General features: G+C 41.6%; 1 protein-coding gene across 7 annotated transcripts in view; it reads right to left on the bottom strand.

The window, feature by feature from the left end:
* PTPRM (protein tyrosine phosphatase receptor type M) overlaps positions 1–19477 on the bottom strand; it is a 993494-nt gene that overhangs the window by 648835 nt on the left and 325182 nt on the right. For all 7 annotated transcript variants that reach the window (XM_075314524.1, XM_075314525.1, XM_075314526.1 and 4 more), the window contains exons 4-5: positions 15940–16018; positions 9852–9967 (exon numbers count right to left, since the gene is read on the bottom strand). In XM_075314524.1, the coding sequence (XP_075170639.1) occupies positions 9852–9967; positions 15940–16018 (195 nt within the window). The remainder of the gene's footprint in view (positions 1–9851; positions 9968–15939; positions 16019–19477) is intronic.

Here is a 19477-nt window from a genome sequence, read left to right as displayed (position 1 = left end):
GAGTGATTTATTTGTCTACTCGTTTCAGAGCCGCAGCTCCTTCTTCAGGACACCTCACATTACTAATGTGCTTTCTCTTGAAGAAGGAGCTGCGGCTCTGAAACGAGTAGACAAAAAAAATCACTAATTTCTGCATCCTGGTCTTGAGTCCTTCAACGGCAGCGTGGGGTTTTTTTAACCCTTTCCTCATCCTTACCCTTTGAGACGTATGTTATGGCCTAGGGTTGCACAACTCCTGTCCTCAAGGGCCACCAGGATTTCCTTAGCATTGCACAGAGGCTGGAATCATCAGGTAATTGAATCACTGGTGGATATAGAAAGAAAAGGCACTTGTTCACGTAGACTATATGGTCCTTTGCAGCCTAAGAGCTCATAAAAGTCAAAAAATGCGTCTGCTTTGGAGGTAGAAATGGGCTCTACAACCTCTTCGGTCCCTATGGGGCCGCACAGGTTGCAACAATGGTATGTCCACCCATGAATGAAATTATTACTTGTGCAATACTAAGGAAATCCCATGCATTGTTGGGGGGCCTTGAGGACCAGAGTTGTGCACGTCTGTCCTAGGCTATACATTACTGCATTCTTAATTCCCGATTACTTTAATTACCAGTTGGGAAACTCTTCTCAACAAAGCCAAGGAGCCGGTAATTACATAGCATCAATACAATTGTCAAGTAATTTTCTATGCATGACTATAATTAGGAGATGAAAACATTGCTATATCATTTTTGTTTTGACACTTGAAGACAGGTAACATACAGTCTGATGGAGAGAAGAATCCTATTAAGGATACAGACAATTTAACAAAAGTTGACTAAAGATAGCTTCAAAAGTAGAAGGAAAAGAAAATAAACTGACATGTAATCCCCTTCAACTTTTATTAATTACTTTTAGGCTTGCATATGACAATGTCTGATCGTCTGCAAATAGAGCGCTGCAGTCGGATTTCCATGGTGACAAGTCTCAGCTAATACCCAGTCTTTTTTTTGCCCACAGCATAATTGCACACTACAAGTGAGATATAAACACCTCTATCAACATATGTATTATAATTATTTTCCTTGTTTAGTGAGTCAATACAGAAGAAATATTATGCCCATTTTAGTGCTAGCTTGTGTTGTCAGCAGATGTGACAAAGAAAATCTAAGCAGATGGGATACATCTGTTAATCATAAACATGCTTTCATTAGTGCCATCGTCACATTTATTTGGTTGCAAGTTTATTTTTTAGTGTATCAGCTAATGAGAAGATTGAATTTACACCACAGTCTGAACCGGTAACTCCACTACTTTGCAATATGTTTGTTTATTCATAGCAGAGCAAATTGTGAAACTAGTGTCTGGTATGGATACGCCAGACACTATTCTAAAACTTAGGGATAGTTGACTTTCAGGTGAACTTAGGCAAAATGTAAAAAGTTCACGCTAAAGTCATATTTTATCATGAAAGTAGGACCTGTAAGTAGAAGCCTGCAATGGTGATTTCCTCATCTCAAACAATTTATTGTATCAAAAATCAACAACAGTGGTGGGTATACCCCCCAAAAAATGGCAATGTGTCAATTACTTGTTATGTCGCCTTGAGCATCAATTACAGCTTGTCAACGACGTCTCATGCTGTTCACAAGTAAAGTCTGCTGAGACATGGCATCCTGTTCTTCTTGAAGGGCGGCCCTCAGGTCATTGAGGTTTTGTGGTGCAAAGTTAGAAGTCTCTACATGGTGACTCAGCTGATCCAGTAGGTTTTCTATGGGATTCAGGTCTGGAGAAAGTGCAGGCCACTCCATTTGAGGTACCCCAGTCTCTAGCAGCCGTTCCCTAATGATGCGACCTTGATGAGCTGGAGCATTGTCGTCTAAGAGGATGAAATTTGGCCTGTGTTGTTCATGCAGAAGCACAATGATTGGATTAATAATGATGTTATTCAAGTAGTAGGGGCTTGTCACTGTACCATTCATAAAGTGTAGGACAGCTCTGTATTGACTAAACACACCTGCTCATATTGTAACACCACTAAAGGCTCATCTGGTGACAACAATGGCTGATGCATAGTGCTCTCCTTGAAATCTCCAACATAATTTCTGCTCAGCGTGAACAGCACTGAGGTCCACTGGTTCCTCGTCCTTCAAGACAATTACGCCTGTGCCTGGTGGTGTGGTCAGGTACCCTTATAGCTCATACAGCATGCAGACCACGCTGATGTAAATGGTTTTGAATTGTCTGATGTGACATTTGGGTGCCTTTCCCATCCCTTAAATGTGCCTGGAGTTTTGTGGCATTCATCATCCGGTTCCGAGGGACATTGTTCATAATGAAGCTCTCGTCAGCATGGGATGTGGCCAAAGGATGTCCACTTCTATGCATTTCTGTGACTCTTCCAGTCTCTGTATCTGTACTGCAACCTGCTGATGAAATTCTGTTACACCCTAAGCTCTGTCTGAGAACATCCTACTTGAAGCCTCGCAATAGCGAGGTACTGTTGATCAATTGTTAGGTGTCGTTTTGTTAACAGCATTGGGGAGGACATTTGAAAATGAATTCTAATTGAATCTCGAAATTTATTGTGTGATTCATGGATCAAACACCTGTTGTTAATTTTGCCATGAAGTTCCTTGTTTGAGAACAGCAAGTTGTGTAAAAATTAGTGAAACATTGAACAGTTGGACATGTGCATTGAAAAGTTTAGAGGTCACATTAAGTTCACCTGAAAAGAGAGCATTTTAAGATCATCCTGAAATTTCATCCAAAAGCCAAATACAGTGGAACCTTGGATTAAGAGTAACTTGGTTTGAGAGCGTTTTACAAGACAAGCAAAGCTTTCTAAAAATGTATAACTTGGTTTAAGAGCAATGCTTTGCAAGAAGAGCAAATACTCACTGTGTACACTTACGGTTCTGTCCTTTCACCACGCTCTGACCCGCTCTGGAAGTAAATTTCTGTACATATTTACTGTATATAATATACCATTGTACAGTATATACTATATAGCATGTCTATGAATTTGCATTTGTGAAAACAGTATTGTACTTTATTATTGATAACCAGTACAGCACATTGCTTGTACTGTAATCTGCCTATGCAGTATTCATACCCCAAATTTGTCTTAGTTCGGCCCTTATTTTGGGGTGAATACATTAGGGGTGTATTTTCTTTTTGTACTGTACTAGAATAAAGGCTGTCATATTTATACATCACTTTTTCTCTCTATACTGTACTTCCTGCACAGCAACAATTCTATTGTAAGCTAATGTTCAGTTTAATTTGTTTTATATGTTTTTACTGCACAGTATTTTGTATTAGTGTACTATAATCATTTTATATGAATACAGTACATTATATTGTCTGCATTTCAATTATTTCCTATGGGAAAATTCACTTTGATATAAGAGTAACTTGGTTTAAGAGCATACTGCTGGAACAATTTTAACTCGTAATCCAAGGTTCCACCTACCCTTACTCTTTGTGAGTAGTGTATATAAAAAAGCTTTTACATATAGTTGGTCGACCCTTAAGTGACAGTCCATTTCCCTGAGTGGGCATCATTCTAGCCCTTCCATGGAGTATGGTCAGTAACTAATTTTTATATTACTATTAATAATCCATCTAAAATAGAAAATAATTCCAACATTCTGACATTATTTTCACCTACAGTCCATTACATGTCTCCAAGACAATAAACTCTTTTAGTCTGTGTGCCCATGATGAGCTTTTGGTGAATTTTTGATGTTGCAGAATTTCAGCATCATTTCTGCACCTACTATTTAAATTAGGTTACTTGCATTTTTTCATTATGTTTTGTGTGTCTTTTGATTGATTGCTCTCAGTGAGAGAAACAAAATTATAATCTTGTAATTGTGATACCTTTTAATGGATAACTAAAATAAAATAAAATGAATCAAATTTTTCAACTGGCTAACACGGTACCAAAACTTTTTTTCTTTTAACTAAAAATGTATGTCTTTTGTAACATTTTTGGTGCATTTTTTGACGCTGCTTTTTTGTCTCTTGTTGGTATGTGATGCTTTAAATAAGGCTGCTTTGTTTTTAGTTACTTCCTGGTATTTGACTATGACAACATTTTATTGATATACTTACAGGTGTGTTTTTTACTAGCAGATTTTGTACATTTAATGAAAATATCGGGTAACTAAAAGCAAAGCACTTTTTGCTTGGTTACCCGATATTTATCTTGGATACCAGCGTAATCCCTGCACACGTAACCACTGTAAATATCGGGTAACTAACCAAAGCACATTGCTTGGTTACCCGATGTGTATCCTGGTTACGTGCGCAGGGAGCCAGAGAGGGCATGCACAGCAAAATCCTACGGATTGCGCTGCTCAAAAAACGTTACAGGCTGCATTGCTCCCGTCCGGCGGTCAGTTAAAAAACGACTGATGCAGCGGATGCAACGCAGCATCATCAGTCGCAATCCATCACTAATAGAAGTCTATGGGGAAAAACTGGATTCCTGCAAAATATTTTGCAGGATACCGTAATTCCTCAAGGCGACGGATTGTGACTGATGCAAAACAACGGAAGTGTGAACCTAGCCTTAGTGTACAAAAAACACAGGCAGAATCCAGCAAGAAAGGGAAAGAAACAGTGTTTAAAGGGAATCTGTCAGTTGGTTTTTGCCACTTCATCTGAGAGCAGCATGGTGTAGAGACAGACGCTGAATCCAACTATGTATCACTAAGTCTACTGTGTGCAGAGATTCTTAAAATCAAGTGTTTTTAGACTTAGCAATGCAGCAGAGCTGAAAAAAAAGCTGTCCCTGCCCACACCGTGTAAATGTCTATAAACAACGAGCTGTGGGTGTTCCCATAATTAATTGGCAACCATTTTGGGCCTTTAAAAATCAATCTGTTGTCATGCTTTGCACATTTGGGTTTTTTTATATGGTGTTGAAACACATTGTGAATGAAGAAAAAAAACCCTTATTACTATCATTGTTGAAGAATCCGTTTATTCTAGCAGCGCAGTCCACCTAAGGTGTTTTCATCCAATTTTTTGGAGGATTCATCCACCGGCCACGGGGCAGCAGCTGTTTTTCATACCTACACAGTAGTTGTGCCTGTCACAACTCCACCCTGACGCGTAAGTTGCACTTACCCACTCTCCCTCCATAGGCTATCACCATATTGTGTGCTGTATTACCCACACCTAGATTTTTTCATGGATTGAATACATACCCATCATAGTCTGTGGAAATGTTCACATATCTATATTTTTGCAGGCATAGTGCCTGTTTTTGATCCAATTCACAGCTCCAATTGAACCGATTGAATCAAAGTGTCTGTACAAAAAAGGACAGCACAGGGAGGCCATCTGTGTCACACCACTGCTGTCCACTTTTTAATCTTCAGTGACTAGAAGATTTTTTTTGTATGTCATAATGACTAGAAAAACAAATATATATGACTAATAATAGATGAAAATTGTATGAAGAACACTGAATAAACCTAAAGCATACACATGTGCAAGTTGAATCACTTGATTCGGACAGACAAACATTTGTCATAATGAGATTTAGCAATCTTGTAGAATGACATATGTTCACATTAGGAAGACGTAAACTTAAAAGGTGAGCACAGTTGAAATCAATAAGACTGGCCGGGACAGGCATTAAGTTAAATAAGGGTCATTATAAGGTAAAGGTCTAAGATTGTAGACTACATCTGTTGTGTTTTGGGGTAACATGAATTCAACTATCTTGTCAATTTTATGACATTACTGCTTATATATTGTACTAAGAACAACCTAAAAGACAAAAGTATCCAAGTGTTAACAAAATGGAAGACTCAGAAGACAAAACAATATAATATCCTTGCTAAAGCCAAATATTAGGAAAAAGCGTATAAAATATTACTGAGAAAATAATTATATATGGGTCATTATAACTGGCACATGGCATAATTGGTACACGGCATAGTTGGTGCACGGCAAAGCTGCTGCATGGCACAGTTGGTGCTTGGCACAGTTAGTGCACTGCATAGCTGGTGGACGGCAGAGTTGGTGGATGGCATAGTTGATGTAAGACATAGTTGGTGCAAGGCACAGTTGGTGCACGGCACAGTTGATGCACGACACAGTTGGTGCACGGCATAGTTGGTGTAAGGCACAGATGGTGCACTGCATAGTTGGTGTAAGGTGCAGTTGGTGTATGCCACAGTTGGTGTACGGCATAGTTGATGCATGACACAGTTGGTGCACGGCACAATTGGTGTACAGCACAGTTGATGCACAGCACAGTTGATGCACGGCACAGTTGATGCAAGGCACAGTTGATGCACGGCATAGTTGGCGCACGGCATAGTTGGCACATGGCACAGTTGGCGTACGGCATAGGTGATGCACGACACAGCTTGTGTCAGTTGGTGTATAGCACAGTTGATGTACAGCACAGTTGGTGCAAAGCACAGTTGATGCATGGCATAGTTGGCGCATGGCACAGTTGGTGCACGGCACAGCTGGTGTACAGCACAGTTGATGCACGGCACAGTTGATGCACGGCATAGTTGGCTGACGGCACAGTTGGTGTACGGCACAGTTGGCGTACGGCATAGGTGATGCACGACACAGCTGGTGCACGGCACAGTTGGTGTACAGCACAGTTGGTGCAAAGCACAGTTGATGCATGGCATAGTTGGCGCACGGCACAGTTGGTGCACGGCACAGTTGGTGCACGGCATAGTTGGTTTCATAATATTTTTAAAAATATCACATTAAAAAGGAAAGTTAAATTCAAAGCATAGGAAGGTAGAAGATAAATAGTGAAAGTGTAGAAACACAAAGTTTAAGAAACTTCATATCTACATCTACGTATTATTACACAGGTCTTACAGTAGTAGAATGATACGGTATTAGTAGGCTGACAAACCAAGCTGAACATCTTATACATTACAAAGATGAAATATAGGCAACACTGCTATTTCTTCATAACTGAGGACATATGAAGATAAGTATAGTCATCTTTTGTTAAAGGTGTAATTCTATACAGAAGGCATTAAACCTCATTTAGCACAAGGGCTCCTTACTCGGTGGTGGAATTTCAACAGCTTTTAGCATCCACTAGGTGACTAATTCATCTGAGGGAAATAAACACGAGCTGCATAAAAGCCTCCTATTGATGTAGATCAATAAGGAGTATAAACTTCATTTGTTATTAAATATATGCAGTGGAATGTGGAAATGGGAACCAAGAGTGCCAAAACTTTACTATAAAAAAAAAAATAGGACAAAAATAAATGATTATATACACTGAAAATGGTAACTAAATAGTAAAAGTAAATGTAAGTACACAGAGCACTTATATTTGATATTATTTTGATAAAAAGAGATCCATGTCATGGTGCAACTAATCAGGATGGTCCCTACCTTTTGTAATTCACCTCACTACGTGTCAGCAGACTTCAAAGTAGACAAGGTAAGAGCAGGACTAAAGGCCACTTTACACGCAACGACATTGCTAACGAGATATCGCTGGGGTCACGGAATTTGTGACACACATCCGGCGTCGTTAGCGACGTCATTGCGTATGACACCTACGAGCGACCGCTAACGATCCGAAAAACAGCAAAAAACGTTGATTGTTGACACATCGTTCCTTTCCCAAATATCGTTGCTCATTTTGGACGCAGGTTGTTCGTAGTTCCTGAGGCAGCACTCATCGCTACGTGTGACACCCCGGGAACGACGAACAACAGCGTTCCTGCGTCCTCCGGCAACGAGGTGGGAGTGACGTTAATGCGGCTGCTCTCCGCCCGTCCGCTTCTATTGGTGGACCGCTGTGTGATGTCGCTGTGATGCCGCACGAACCGCCCCCTTAAAAAAGAGTTTGTTCGCCGGCCACAGCAACCTCGTTAGGAAGGTATGCGCGTATGATGCGTACTAGCGATATTGTTCGCCACGGGCAGCGATTTTCCAGTGACGCACGCACGACGGGGGCGGGTGTGATCGCTAGCGATGTCGCAGCATGTAAAGCGGCTTTAAATCCTGACTGTTTAAACACTTACATGTGCTAAGCTATAGACAAATTGTACATACCAAAAAGGGGTTTCTTGTACATTGTATATAGAGGGATGAGGCTAGCCCCCTTTGTGGGCTTTGCATCTTGTTTTAATAGCTTTCCACAGCAAGTGTTAAATGGTCAAGCAATCAATAAATGGAAATGTTAGCATTTTGGGGTTTTTTTCCTTTACAATATTTTTACCTTTTTGGCTTAAATATTTATTTTATAGATCAGACTGTTACAGATTTACCAAATCTAGACATTTTTCTATTGTCATGTATTTTAATTTCTTTATTTTGAAATTGAGGAAAAAGGGGATGATTTGATTTTTTTTTAAGCATTATTTCACTTCATATTTTAAAACTTTTTTTTTTACAGAACAAATCACAGTCTCCTATGAAACCCTATCTTCATGAAATTGTGAAGGATGTTGGGGTTAGGGGCAGGCACTCTGAGGAGATCTGAGCAGTGACAAGTCTGGCTCTGGTTGCTGCCTTTAAGGCCTCTTTCACACGTCCGTGAAAATCACGCACGTTATTCACGGACGTGTCAAAGGTGCGTATTGTCCTCCGTGTTCCTTGTTTATGGCACACATGTGTTCTCCATGTGTTATCCATGATAACACACAGAGAACAGGAACTTTCTGTTCACCTGTCCCTGGCGTTGCTATCCGTGGTGCTGATCTTCGGTCTCCGGTCCTGCCGACTCCCCGTTGCTGCTGCTTCTGGCCTGATGGATCACATCTGTGCGGTCCGTGTGACACCCGTGATGCTGGAGAAAAATGGACATGTCTACGTGTGGAGCACATGGGCACACGTATGCTCCACACAGACACACGATCCATGGCAAAACACGCACGTGAGCGCAGACCCATTGATTTTAATGGGTCTACATGTGCCCGTGTCTCCGGCACGTGAGGAAATGGACCAAACACGTACCAGAGACACGAACGTGTGAAGGAGGCCTAAGAGGAAGAGACCAGCTATATAATACAAGTACCTTCCTAATGTGGAATGGGTGCTCGTTGTGGTCTGGCTCACCCAAGAACTTCTATAATATTCATGGAATAGGAAGTAAAAGAAATGTATTGTTTGATGAACCATTTAAAACATGAACTCTCCTTGCTTCATTGTACCTCAGTAACCTATTAAAAACACAAGTGATCCCCAGCAGAAAAGCCCAACAACGTCAATAATTGAATTTTTTTTTCTTACCTTCATGCCTGTTGAGTTCTTCCACCGAGAATGCTTCATCATTCTCTGTCAGTTATTGCTCACTTAGGGATTGTAGGAATAGTGAATTAAAGTGACTGCTTTCCTTTTATAACTGCCCCCATCCCTGAAATATCTCCTGATGAACCTCCACATTAAGTGCTCTTTCAGATGTCCGTGCACGTTGGCCCGATCATGGACCACAATGCACACTCTAACAGTGGGTCTCCCGACCCCAACTCAGCAGCCTCATAGACATATACAAGACTGCTGAGTTTGGATCAAGATATCTGTGACCAGCCCTTGCGTTATGGTTCGTTGCGGTCCGTGATCAGACCCATTTGCACTGATGTCTGAATGAGCCCTTAGGGAGGAGAAATGTGTTGAGAGTTTCTCTGTACAATTTCATGTATATGATCAAAAATTAAATAAGCAAATATGACTGTTTAGTATTTTTCTGAGTCACTAGAGGCCACTGTTAAATGTGACTGGAACTGTTATAAACACATCTGACAGTAGAAAATTTTTACTTGGTATGTAGTCAATTCCGGAATGTGGCTAGAGATGAAATAAACAGATTTTTATATAATATTATTCCATTGTTGAAGTGAGTTTGTAAAAATTACCTGCAGCCAAAGCCTATCGCTTGGTGTTGTCTTTCCGTTTGCCACACATGTGAATGTTGCAAACTTTCCAGCATTAACATCCGCATTCTTTACCCGTATAAAGTGAGGTGTTTTCGCTGAAAAACAAAAAGAAATGCACATTAACACCAGAACAGTCACAATAGTAAACCAATGTAAATGCCTCTACAATTAGTCTATATGACCTGGTCCTACACAAAACATGTTATTCTGTAAAATACACAGAAAATACAAGATGAGGTATCAACAACCTCATGGCGACTGCAGTCATTTGGTACTCAGACCCAGCCTCCACTGTTTTTGCCAGTGTGTCGTCCCCACCTTATATCAACATGTGTCCCATTACATCACCCATGCCCGGGCAAACAATGTTACTGGGAAGGTACACTTAATGACCGACACATGAACCAGTGCTTGTTGTCATGGGCGCTACATTTCCCTGACAGCACAGTAGGTGAACCTTGTGGAGGTTGAGATCGAGTGGTACCCTGGGATGGCACATGTGCTACTGATGCTGAGCATTGTGGGCCCTAATTTCATCAGTGTTTTCTCCACCTTCTACACCAGCTCATGAACCCCCTCTTCCATCTTCAAATTGTCATCTCGAAGCACGTAGTCCATATCAGTAGCAAGTTGGAAGCTCTGCAGCACTGGATAGTTGAAGCGACAACAGGCTCTGCTGACACTAATTAGTTTAAGTGACAAACAGCACACTATCGAAAAGTTGTGGAAAGCTATAACAGACCAGACAGATCTGTGGCTCTCATCGCTGGACTTAAGGCCACGTCACACTAAGCAACATTGCTTATTGAAAAGTTGAAGCAATCAATTAGAAGTGCATTAGTGCAAAATTGTAGAAAAAACTCCTAAAATTACAAATTTTTATTAAATTCAGTATTTAAAAGGGAAAATACCCAACATTTATATCAATACAAAAAATATATAGAAATCAGGTATCCAAGGATATAAGGGAAGGGGGCCTGGCCCTTATAGTGCCCTATGCTCGCCCCTACCTTGCCGCGGAGGTTGGCACCCTAAAACCTGCGCAATAGGCGCCCCCACTCAACGTAGACTGTCCCTATAGGCCCTAACCAGACCCTAACAGATAAAAGGTGACAGTCTACAGGGTAATTAGAAAACTGAACCAACAAATCCAATATAGGGAATAACTATATTACCCAATATAATTCAATTGGGAATTAGTAGGGTCCAATGACCCAGAAAACCACCTAGTTGGATATAAGTGGCTCCTATCACAGTACCCGATGTGTACTATGGCTAGGAGTGCAGGGAACAGGGAGCCGGCACTGGCAGTGTGAGAGCGGCGGACGCTGGTAACGAAGGTAAATATCGGGTAACCAAGGGAAGGGCTTCTTGGTTACCCGATGTTTACTATGATTACCAGCGTCCGCAGAAGCCGGCTCCTGCTGCCTGCACACGTAGCAGAGTACACATCGGGTAATTACCCGATGAGTACTGTGGCTAGGTGTGCAGGGAGCCAGCGCTAAGTGGAGTGCGCTGGTAACCAAGGTAAATATCGGGTTGGTTACCCGATATTTACCTTAGTTACCAAGCGCAGCATCGCTTCCACGTGGCGCTGCTGGCTGGGGGCTGGTCACTGGTTGCTGGTGAGATCTGCCTGTGTGACAGCTCACGAGCAACCCGTGTAGCGACGCTCCAGCGATCCCTGCCATGTCAGGTTGCTGGTGGGATTGCTGGAGCATCGCTTAGTGTGACATCTCACCAGCGACCTCCTAGCAACTTACCAGCGATCCCTATCAGGTTGTATCGTTGTTGGGATCGCTGGTAAGTTGTTTAGTGTGACTGGGCCTTTACAACCAGGCATGGTCGTGTGTGATAATGGCTGTAACCTCATGGCAGCTCTGAAGCTTGACAATGACAGCACATGTACCATGTCTGGCTCATGTGCTCAACTTAATGGTTCAACACTTTCTGAAGACCTACCCAGATTTCCCTGAGCTACTTGTGAAGGTATGTCACATGTGCACCCTTTTCTAAAAGTTTCTACAAAACTTTAAGGAATCAACCAAGATGGTGAGAAGCGATAATGCCATAATCAGCGTAACAATCCCGCTTCTGTGTCTACTCAAACGTTCGCTGCTCATGGCTAAAGAGGAAACTTTGCATGTGGACCAGGTAGAGATGGTGAAATAAAGTACACAGGGTGATACTACCCATCCCAGCCTCTTTTCAGCACAAAATAAGTGATAATGAATAGGAGGAGGTAGATGAGGAACAGGAAATGGTTGTCTGTACAGAGAGTACTACCCACACCATCATCCCATCTGATCAGCGTGGATAGGCTGAAGAGGTGCAGTAGAGGTAAGAGGAGATGGAGACTTGTCCTCCTGGTGGGGACAGGGAAGTCTTGCCTGTTGGCAGTCTGGCATATATGGCTGACTTCATTTCCCGCTGCCTTTCCAGTGACCCTCACGCTATAAGCATTTTTGTCAACACTGATTTCTGGTTGTTCACTCATCTTGACCCATGCTACAATGAGAACTTTCCATCTCCCCTTCCTGCAGCAGAGAGGGCTAGTAAAATTGTGCAGGCCCTAGTTGAGCAATTAGTACAAAAATTTCCATCTGACAATGCTGTAGACAGAGGTCATAGTTCCTTGGGCAACCAAGGAGGAGAGACAAGGAAGACACACACCAGTCCAACAGATGCAGGAGAACACAATTAAAGGTCTGAGACAGTTTTATTAGACCCTCCCAACGCACGGGTCCTGATGCGCAGGGTAATCTGACAAGGAGAGAAAAGTTTTGGAAGATGGGGAAGAAGTAACTGGCCGACCATACCAGTGTCCTCTGTGATTCTTCAGTGGCAAACAACTTTTCCGCCAAGAACTAAATGGGAGGACCTGGTCAATGACCTGAAGAAAGCTGGGACCACAGTATCATAGATTACAGTTAGTAAAAGACTACACCATCACGGTTTAAAATCCTGCATGGTACGCTAGGTCCCCCTGCTCACGACAGCACATGTCCAGGCCTTATGAAGCTGAAACTCAATGTTGCCCAGCAACAGTCTCGAAACCTGAAACATCTGGAGAAGATGTGTATGGATAAGTGGGCCAAAATACCTGTTGCAGTATATGGAAACTTGCTCAAGAATAACAGGAAGCACTGGACCTCTGCAATTGCAAACAAAGTTTTCTGTACCAAGTATTAAGTTCGGTTTTTTTTCTATTGTATCAAATACTTATTTCATGCAATAAAATGCAAATTAATTATCTAAAAATCATACAATGTGATTTTCTGGGGATTCTTTCTGTCACAGTTGAAGTGTACCTACGATAAAAATTACAGACCTCTCTATTCTTTGTAAGTGGGAAAACTTCCAAAATGGTCAGTGTATCAAATATTTATTTTCCCCACTGTAAATATATACCCTGCAATTAGTGCATAGGCTTTCCCAGTCTAGGAATCCCACTCCTTCAAAATGGGAAAAAACTTTTCTGAGGCCTTCCTCTATGTCTTTTCCAGGGTGTATTGCAATCCATCCTAATTTTTGGCAGCCCTTGCAATTAGTGCATAGGCTTTCCCAGTCTGTCCCACTTCTTCAACAGGAGAAAAAAAATTTCTGAGGCCCTCCTGGAAGCGTCTTCCTTGGTGTATTGCAGTTTCTCTGTCTAATCTATTGCAGCCCTTGCACATAGGCTTTTCCAGTCTAGGCGTACCACTCCTTCAAAATGGAAAATAAAATGTTTTCTTATGCCCTCCTCTACGTGTTTTCCAGGGTGTGTTGCAGTCCCTCCTTCTAATTTTTGGCAGTCCTTGCACTTAGTGCATAGGCTTTATAAGTCTAAAGGTGCAATACACGTTGCGACATCGCTAGCGATAGCATCTGCCCCCATCGTTTGTGCGACATTTGGTGATCGCTGCCGTAGCAAACATTATCACTACGGCAGCGTCACACGCACATACCTTTTCAGCGACGTCGCTGTGACCGCCGAACAATCCCTCCTTCAAGGGGAAATGCGTTCGGCGTGATAGCAACGTCACTGCGCCGTCACTAAGCGGCCCAATAGCAGAGGAGGGGCAGAGATGAGCGGCCGGAACATGCCACCCACCTCCTTCCTTCCTCATTGCTGGTGGACGCAGGTAAGGAGATGTTCGTCGCTCCTGCGGTGTCACATATAGCGATGTGTGCTGCCGCAGGAACGACGAACAACGAGTGGCATGCACCACCATATTATGAAAAGGAGCGACGTGTCAACGATCAACGTTTTTTGACGTTTTTGTGATCGTTGATCGTCGCTCCTTGGTGTCACACGCTGCGATGTCGCTAACGGCGCCGGATGTGCGTCACTAACGTTGTGACCCCGACAATATATCGTTAGCGATGTCGCAGCGTGTAAAGCACCCTTAAGAGTTCCACTAACTAACAATTTTAACAGCATGTGGTTGAGGCCATCTTTTTTGTCTAATTCAGGGTGTATCGGAGTTTCACTTCCTTCTAATTTTTGACAGTTCTTGCATTGTTCACATGTGAGTTTGTGAGTTTCTGAGTCCTTCCTTCATATCTTAAATAGGAATTGTCTGACCATGTCACACTCAACATATGTCCAGTTAAGGTAGTAAAATGTTAAAAATGTTATTTACCTGTGACTACCAATGGGTGTAGTTCTATTTCCCATTCTACTATGTAATTTACTGAAGTCAGGGAAATACGGTGAGAGATGGCCTGACTATTAAGGGGTGGAGGAGGCAGTTTTTCTTTTTAATTTTAACTTCTATACAATTTATTACACAGGAAAGAATGTTTCCTAACATTTGTTCCTGTAAAATCCAATTAATCTTTGGTTTTGTATGTTTGATTGTCAGTCCATAAAAGTGGAGTATTTTCTGCACTAAATCTGAAAGTTACAAATAAGCAATATGAGTATGACACTTCAGGATTCTCATTGACTTTGCTGGCAGCAGTATTCCCTTCAGGTTTTGTGACAAATCTGCATTCAAAAACGCATCTAAAAATGCAATGTGTGCACACAGCCTAATACTCTGACAACATTGCTCCCAGCAGCGACCTGGGAGTCAGAGATGCATCCTGGCGTCTTTCTCATGCTGTTCTCATTCCATTTAAGCTATGTGTGCACGCTGCGTTTTTTTGCCGCATTTTTGTATCTTTTTTGAGTGCAGCTTTGGTCTCAAAACTGCATGAATTTCCTTCCCCAGCAAAGTCTATGAGATATTATTTTGGCTGTTCGCATAGTGCAGTTTTTTGGGTGCGTCTTTGTGGTGACCACAAAGATGCAGCATGTCAATTCTTTGTGCGTTATTTACTGCGTTTTTCACCCATTGAATGCATTGGACAAAAACACAACAAAAAAAGCATCAAGACGCACAAAAATGCGCAAAAACACATGCTTTTTTTATGCGTTTTTCCTGTGGATGCGTTTTTGTGGGGCCAAAAAACCATGCATCTTTGTAGTCAGAAAAAAACGCAGCGTGCGCACATAGCCTAAGCGCTGTTTCCATTTATTTCAGAAATGTTCCTGTCCCCTCAGCCCTCCTGGGGCAATCTTCCAGAAAAATGCTTGAGTTTCCTGTTGATTTCCATTATACTTGTCACTCAAATTGAGCCCATCCGAACACCCGACCTGCTTGGTTCGAATACTATTCTAGTGCTCGCTCATCACTAATTGCAAGTCCTCTGAGCACAAGAAAAGCCAAGGGAACAAATGCTGAATGTTTATCAGGACAAAACTGAAGCCTGTACTCTCCACTAATGATAATTTATAAAAGATTATTCACATGCAGGAATAAAAGACAACCTTGGTAATACCAGCTCTAATGTATCATTCATTTATAGTTCTGCATTTGTGATTTTAACATCATCATTCATTGTATTCAGTAATACCAACTCTACCTTTAGTTTGTTCGGTATATATGTCTGTTACTGGGAATGATATGGCTTTTTCATGATAGCCAAGGCTATTATTCCTCTCAGGAATGGTCATTGTGACACAAAAGGTCTCAAGATATTCTGAACTCATTTTAATACATATTGTCAAGCTCTCAATAAGAATACACAAAGGACTCACCGCAAGGATGTCTTAGGACTTTCACTTCATCAATTGCTATGTATCCATGTTGATCAAATGCAATCACTTCAAAGTAGACCTGTAAAATGAAAACGTGGTTAAAAACTTGTTTATATATGTAAATATTGTGAGATAATTTGTAAGTGTAATTAGATTATACATAGGTCAAAATAGACTTAAGGCCGCTTTACACGCTGCGGCATTGCTAAAGCAATGTCGTTGGGGTCACAGAATTCGTGACGCACATCCGGCCGCGTTAGCGATGTCGTTGCATGTGACACCTACGTGCGATCGAAAATCGTCGCAAACACGTGCAAAATCACTAATCGTTAACATGCTGCCCTATTCCCAATTATCGTTGCTGCTGCAGGTACGATGTTGTTCGTCGTTCCTGCGGCAGCACACATCGCTATGTGTGACACCGCAGGAACGAGGAACCTGCGGCCGCCGGAAATGAGGGAGGAAGGAGGTGGGTGGGATGTTACATCCCGCTCATCACCGCCCCTCCGCTTCGATTGGGCGGCCGCTTAGTGATGTTGCTGTGACGCCGAACAAACTGCCCCCTTAGAAAGGAGGCGGTACGCCGGTAACAGCAACATCGCTAGGCAGGTAAGTAGTGTGACGGGTACGCGCGATTTTGTGCGCCACGGGCAGCGATTTGCTCGTGACGCACAAACGATGGGGCGGGTAAGCACGCTAGAGATCTTGCAAGCGAGATCGCAGCATGTAAAGTGACCTTTACAATACATTGTACAATGTACAGGAGTGTTGTCCAGAGATATCTTACTAAAGACTTTATTAGACATATAATGTGTAAAAAAACAGATTAATTACAAACGATTTCCCGAAAAATCATGGTGTATAAAAGGGATGATAATAGTTACAGAAACTATTAATATTGTCCAAATGCTATGAGTGCGGTCAGTAAATTATGTCTATACTATGGGTCTCATGAATTGAAACCATGGCAAATAGGAAATATCTTTGTACCTAAAGCTTCAGTTTTAATATCTAGTATTTTACTTGGAAAATGCAACCTAGAATATGATTACTTGTTTATTTAATAACCATAACTACACTTTGGTATAGATAGAAATAAAGAAAAAAACACATTCCTGGTTTAAATCCTTTTAATTGGCTTTGATATGATGTGACTATGGAAGCCCAAAAAGTGTGAACCTTTAATTATGTGGGATAAGCTGACTGACAAAAAATGGACTTTAAATACAAGTCTAAAATGTAAGCTGATGGCCAACTGCAAAAATTTTACTTACAAATACAGTAATAAACTTAAAGGGAACCTGTCAGGTGCAATATGCACCCACAACCACGAGCAGTTCTGAGTGTATATTGCTAATCCCTGCCTAAATGTCCCTGTATCTAGTAGCATAGATAAAGCGATCTTTAGAAAATGTATTTCTTAAGCTCTTTTATCATATGCTAATGAGCGCAGGGACTATCGTAAAGGCGTTACTTCCCCCGACTAGTCCGCCCTCTTAGCATGTTAGTACACCCACAGGGGCATGTTAAAATGCTATTCAATGCAGCGTCACCAGCGGTACCTGTGTCCGCGGTGAATGCTGAGCTGTATGCCCCGCATTTCCAGTCATGCGCACTAGACCTGTCTGCGCATGACCGGAAGTGCAAGGCTTTCAGCTCAGTGTTCACAGGAGACACAGGTACACGCATCACCGCTGGTGATGCTGCATTGCATAGCATGTTAGCATGCCCCTATGGGCATACTAACCTGCTAAGAGGGCGGACTAGTCGGGGGGAAGTAACGCCTTTCCAACTAGGTCGTTGGCCTCATTAGCATATGATAAAAGAACTTTACAAATACATTTTCTAAAGATCGCTTTATCTATGCTACTAGATGCAGGGACAGTTAGGCAAGGATTAGCAATGTCCACCCAGAACTGCTTGTGGTGTTTCTGGGTGCATAATGCACCTGACAGGTTCCCTTTAATTATAGTACATTCCTAATTTACAATGTTATGTCAAATCGCTAAGACGTGCCATAATAACATTATCATCAATGGAGGTTAAACTCTCAGCAACTCCATCAAACTACAAGGTGGCTTTGGATACTGAGTAAAAGTAGGATGATGATTAAATAATCATTCGCTGAATGAGCAAGTTGTGGGCAACCATTACACAGATTGCACTATACATATTTTAGCCATTTTGGCTGCTGAAGTCATTCAAACTGGTGACACATGTTCAATGGAAATGGGAGAAGAACAAGCAATCTTTCAGGGAATAGTCTTTCAATGAAGGTCCTTTCTTCACTATCGTAAGAAAAAACAAACAAAACCAACTTAGTTTCAGATGATGATAGTCTCTTTCGTTCAGCTAAAAGGATAAATCAGTGCTGAATTTCACCAATTTCAATTTACTGAATGCATGAACCTCATTTACACCAGTAAATGATCTCCCATGGTAAAAAAAATTAAGAAGACTTTCGTAGCACTCCAAACAACTATCGAAAACCATGATAGGAATGAGTGTAGCAACCAGCAGGTCATAAAACAGAGATATGCCTGTGCTAGCACTGACCATCATGAGGAGAGCAAGAGCTAAGAGGAACAAGAACCAGACCTATTGGAAAGTGAAGAAGATTGGGAGGTGAAGTCAGCTGTAAAATAACAAGGCACCTGACATTGATGGCGTCCATGCAGAGCTACTCAAAACTAGCCTTGACAGCACTATGCCAGATAATCTGGAGGATCACTTGGATTTTCCTATATAATAATAATAATAATTAATATATAAACTAAGGCCAATGCTATACTGGCGTTATCATGATGATTCTAAACATACCTTTTGTTGTGAGATTGGATGTATAGTTTCTGAAATATAGACAGTCAAGGTTTGTGAAATGTACTGTTATTTAATGATAGGTGCAACGGAACATCTAATATGTGGGTCGGGTTTTGCTAGTTATTCCCGCCCCTGTCCGCATACCTGTCCTTCCCCCTTCCTCCCCCTTGTCCTTCCTCCCTCCTTCCTCCCCTGTTATAACAGAGATGGGGGGAAGAAAGAAAGGTTGACAGGGTCGGGAATAACCAGCAAAACCGACCCACCTGTTAGATATTCTGTTGCACCTATCATTAAATAACAGCGCATTTCACAAACTTTACTTGCCTATATTTCACAAACTATACATACAATCTGACAACTAAAGGTATGTATAGAATCAGTCTGACAGCATCAGTATAGCAATGGTTTTAGATTATATAGGAAAATTCTGGTGGTTGGTCCTCTATAAAAACAAAACCCTTTGTATTTGGAGATCATAATAAATATCAATAGAGAACCAAATATGTACAAATCTTTAGAACAGCAGGTTTTCTGCCCTGCAAGTCTCACATTTCATTATCACCTTTATTTTGACTTCCAAAGACCCATATCTGTATAATTTTGTTCCATGTGTTCTTAGAACATATACAAAATCTCATATAAACTAAATTAGAACTGTAACATCCTCAAAAATAGTGTTTTACTACTATAATTGGTTCAGTAAAAAGTGACTGTCCTA

Source organism: Anomaloglossus baeobatrachus, chromosome 6 (genome assembly GCF_048569485.1).
Source record: "Anomaloglossus baeobatrachus isolate aAnoBae1 chromosome 6, aAnoBae1.hap1, whole genome shotgun sequence".
In the NCBI taxonomy this organism is placed as follows: Eukaryota; Metazoa; Chordata; class Amphibia; order Anura; family Aromobatidae; genus Anomaloglossus; species Anomaloglossus baeobatrachus.
The sequence above is the reverse complement of the archived record's forward strand: the minus strand, read 5'-3'. Positions and strand labels throughout refer to the sequence as shown.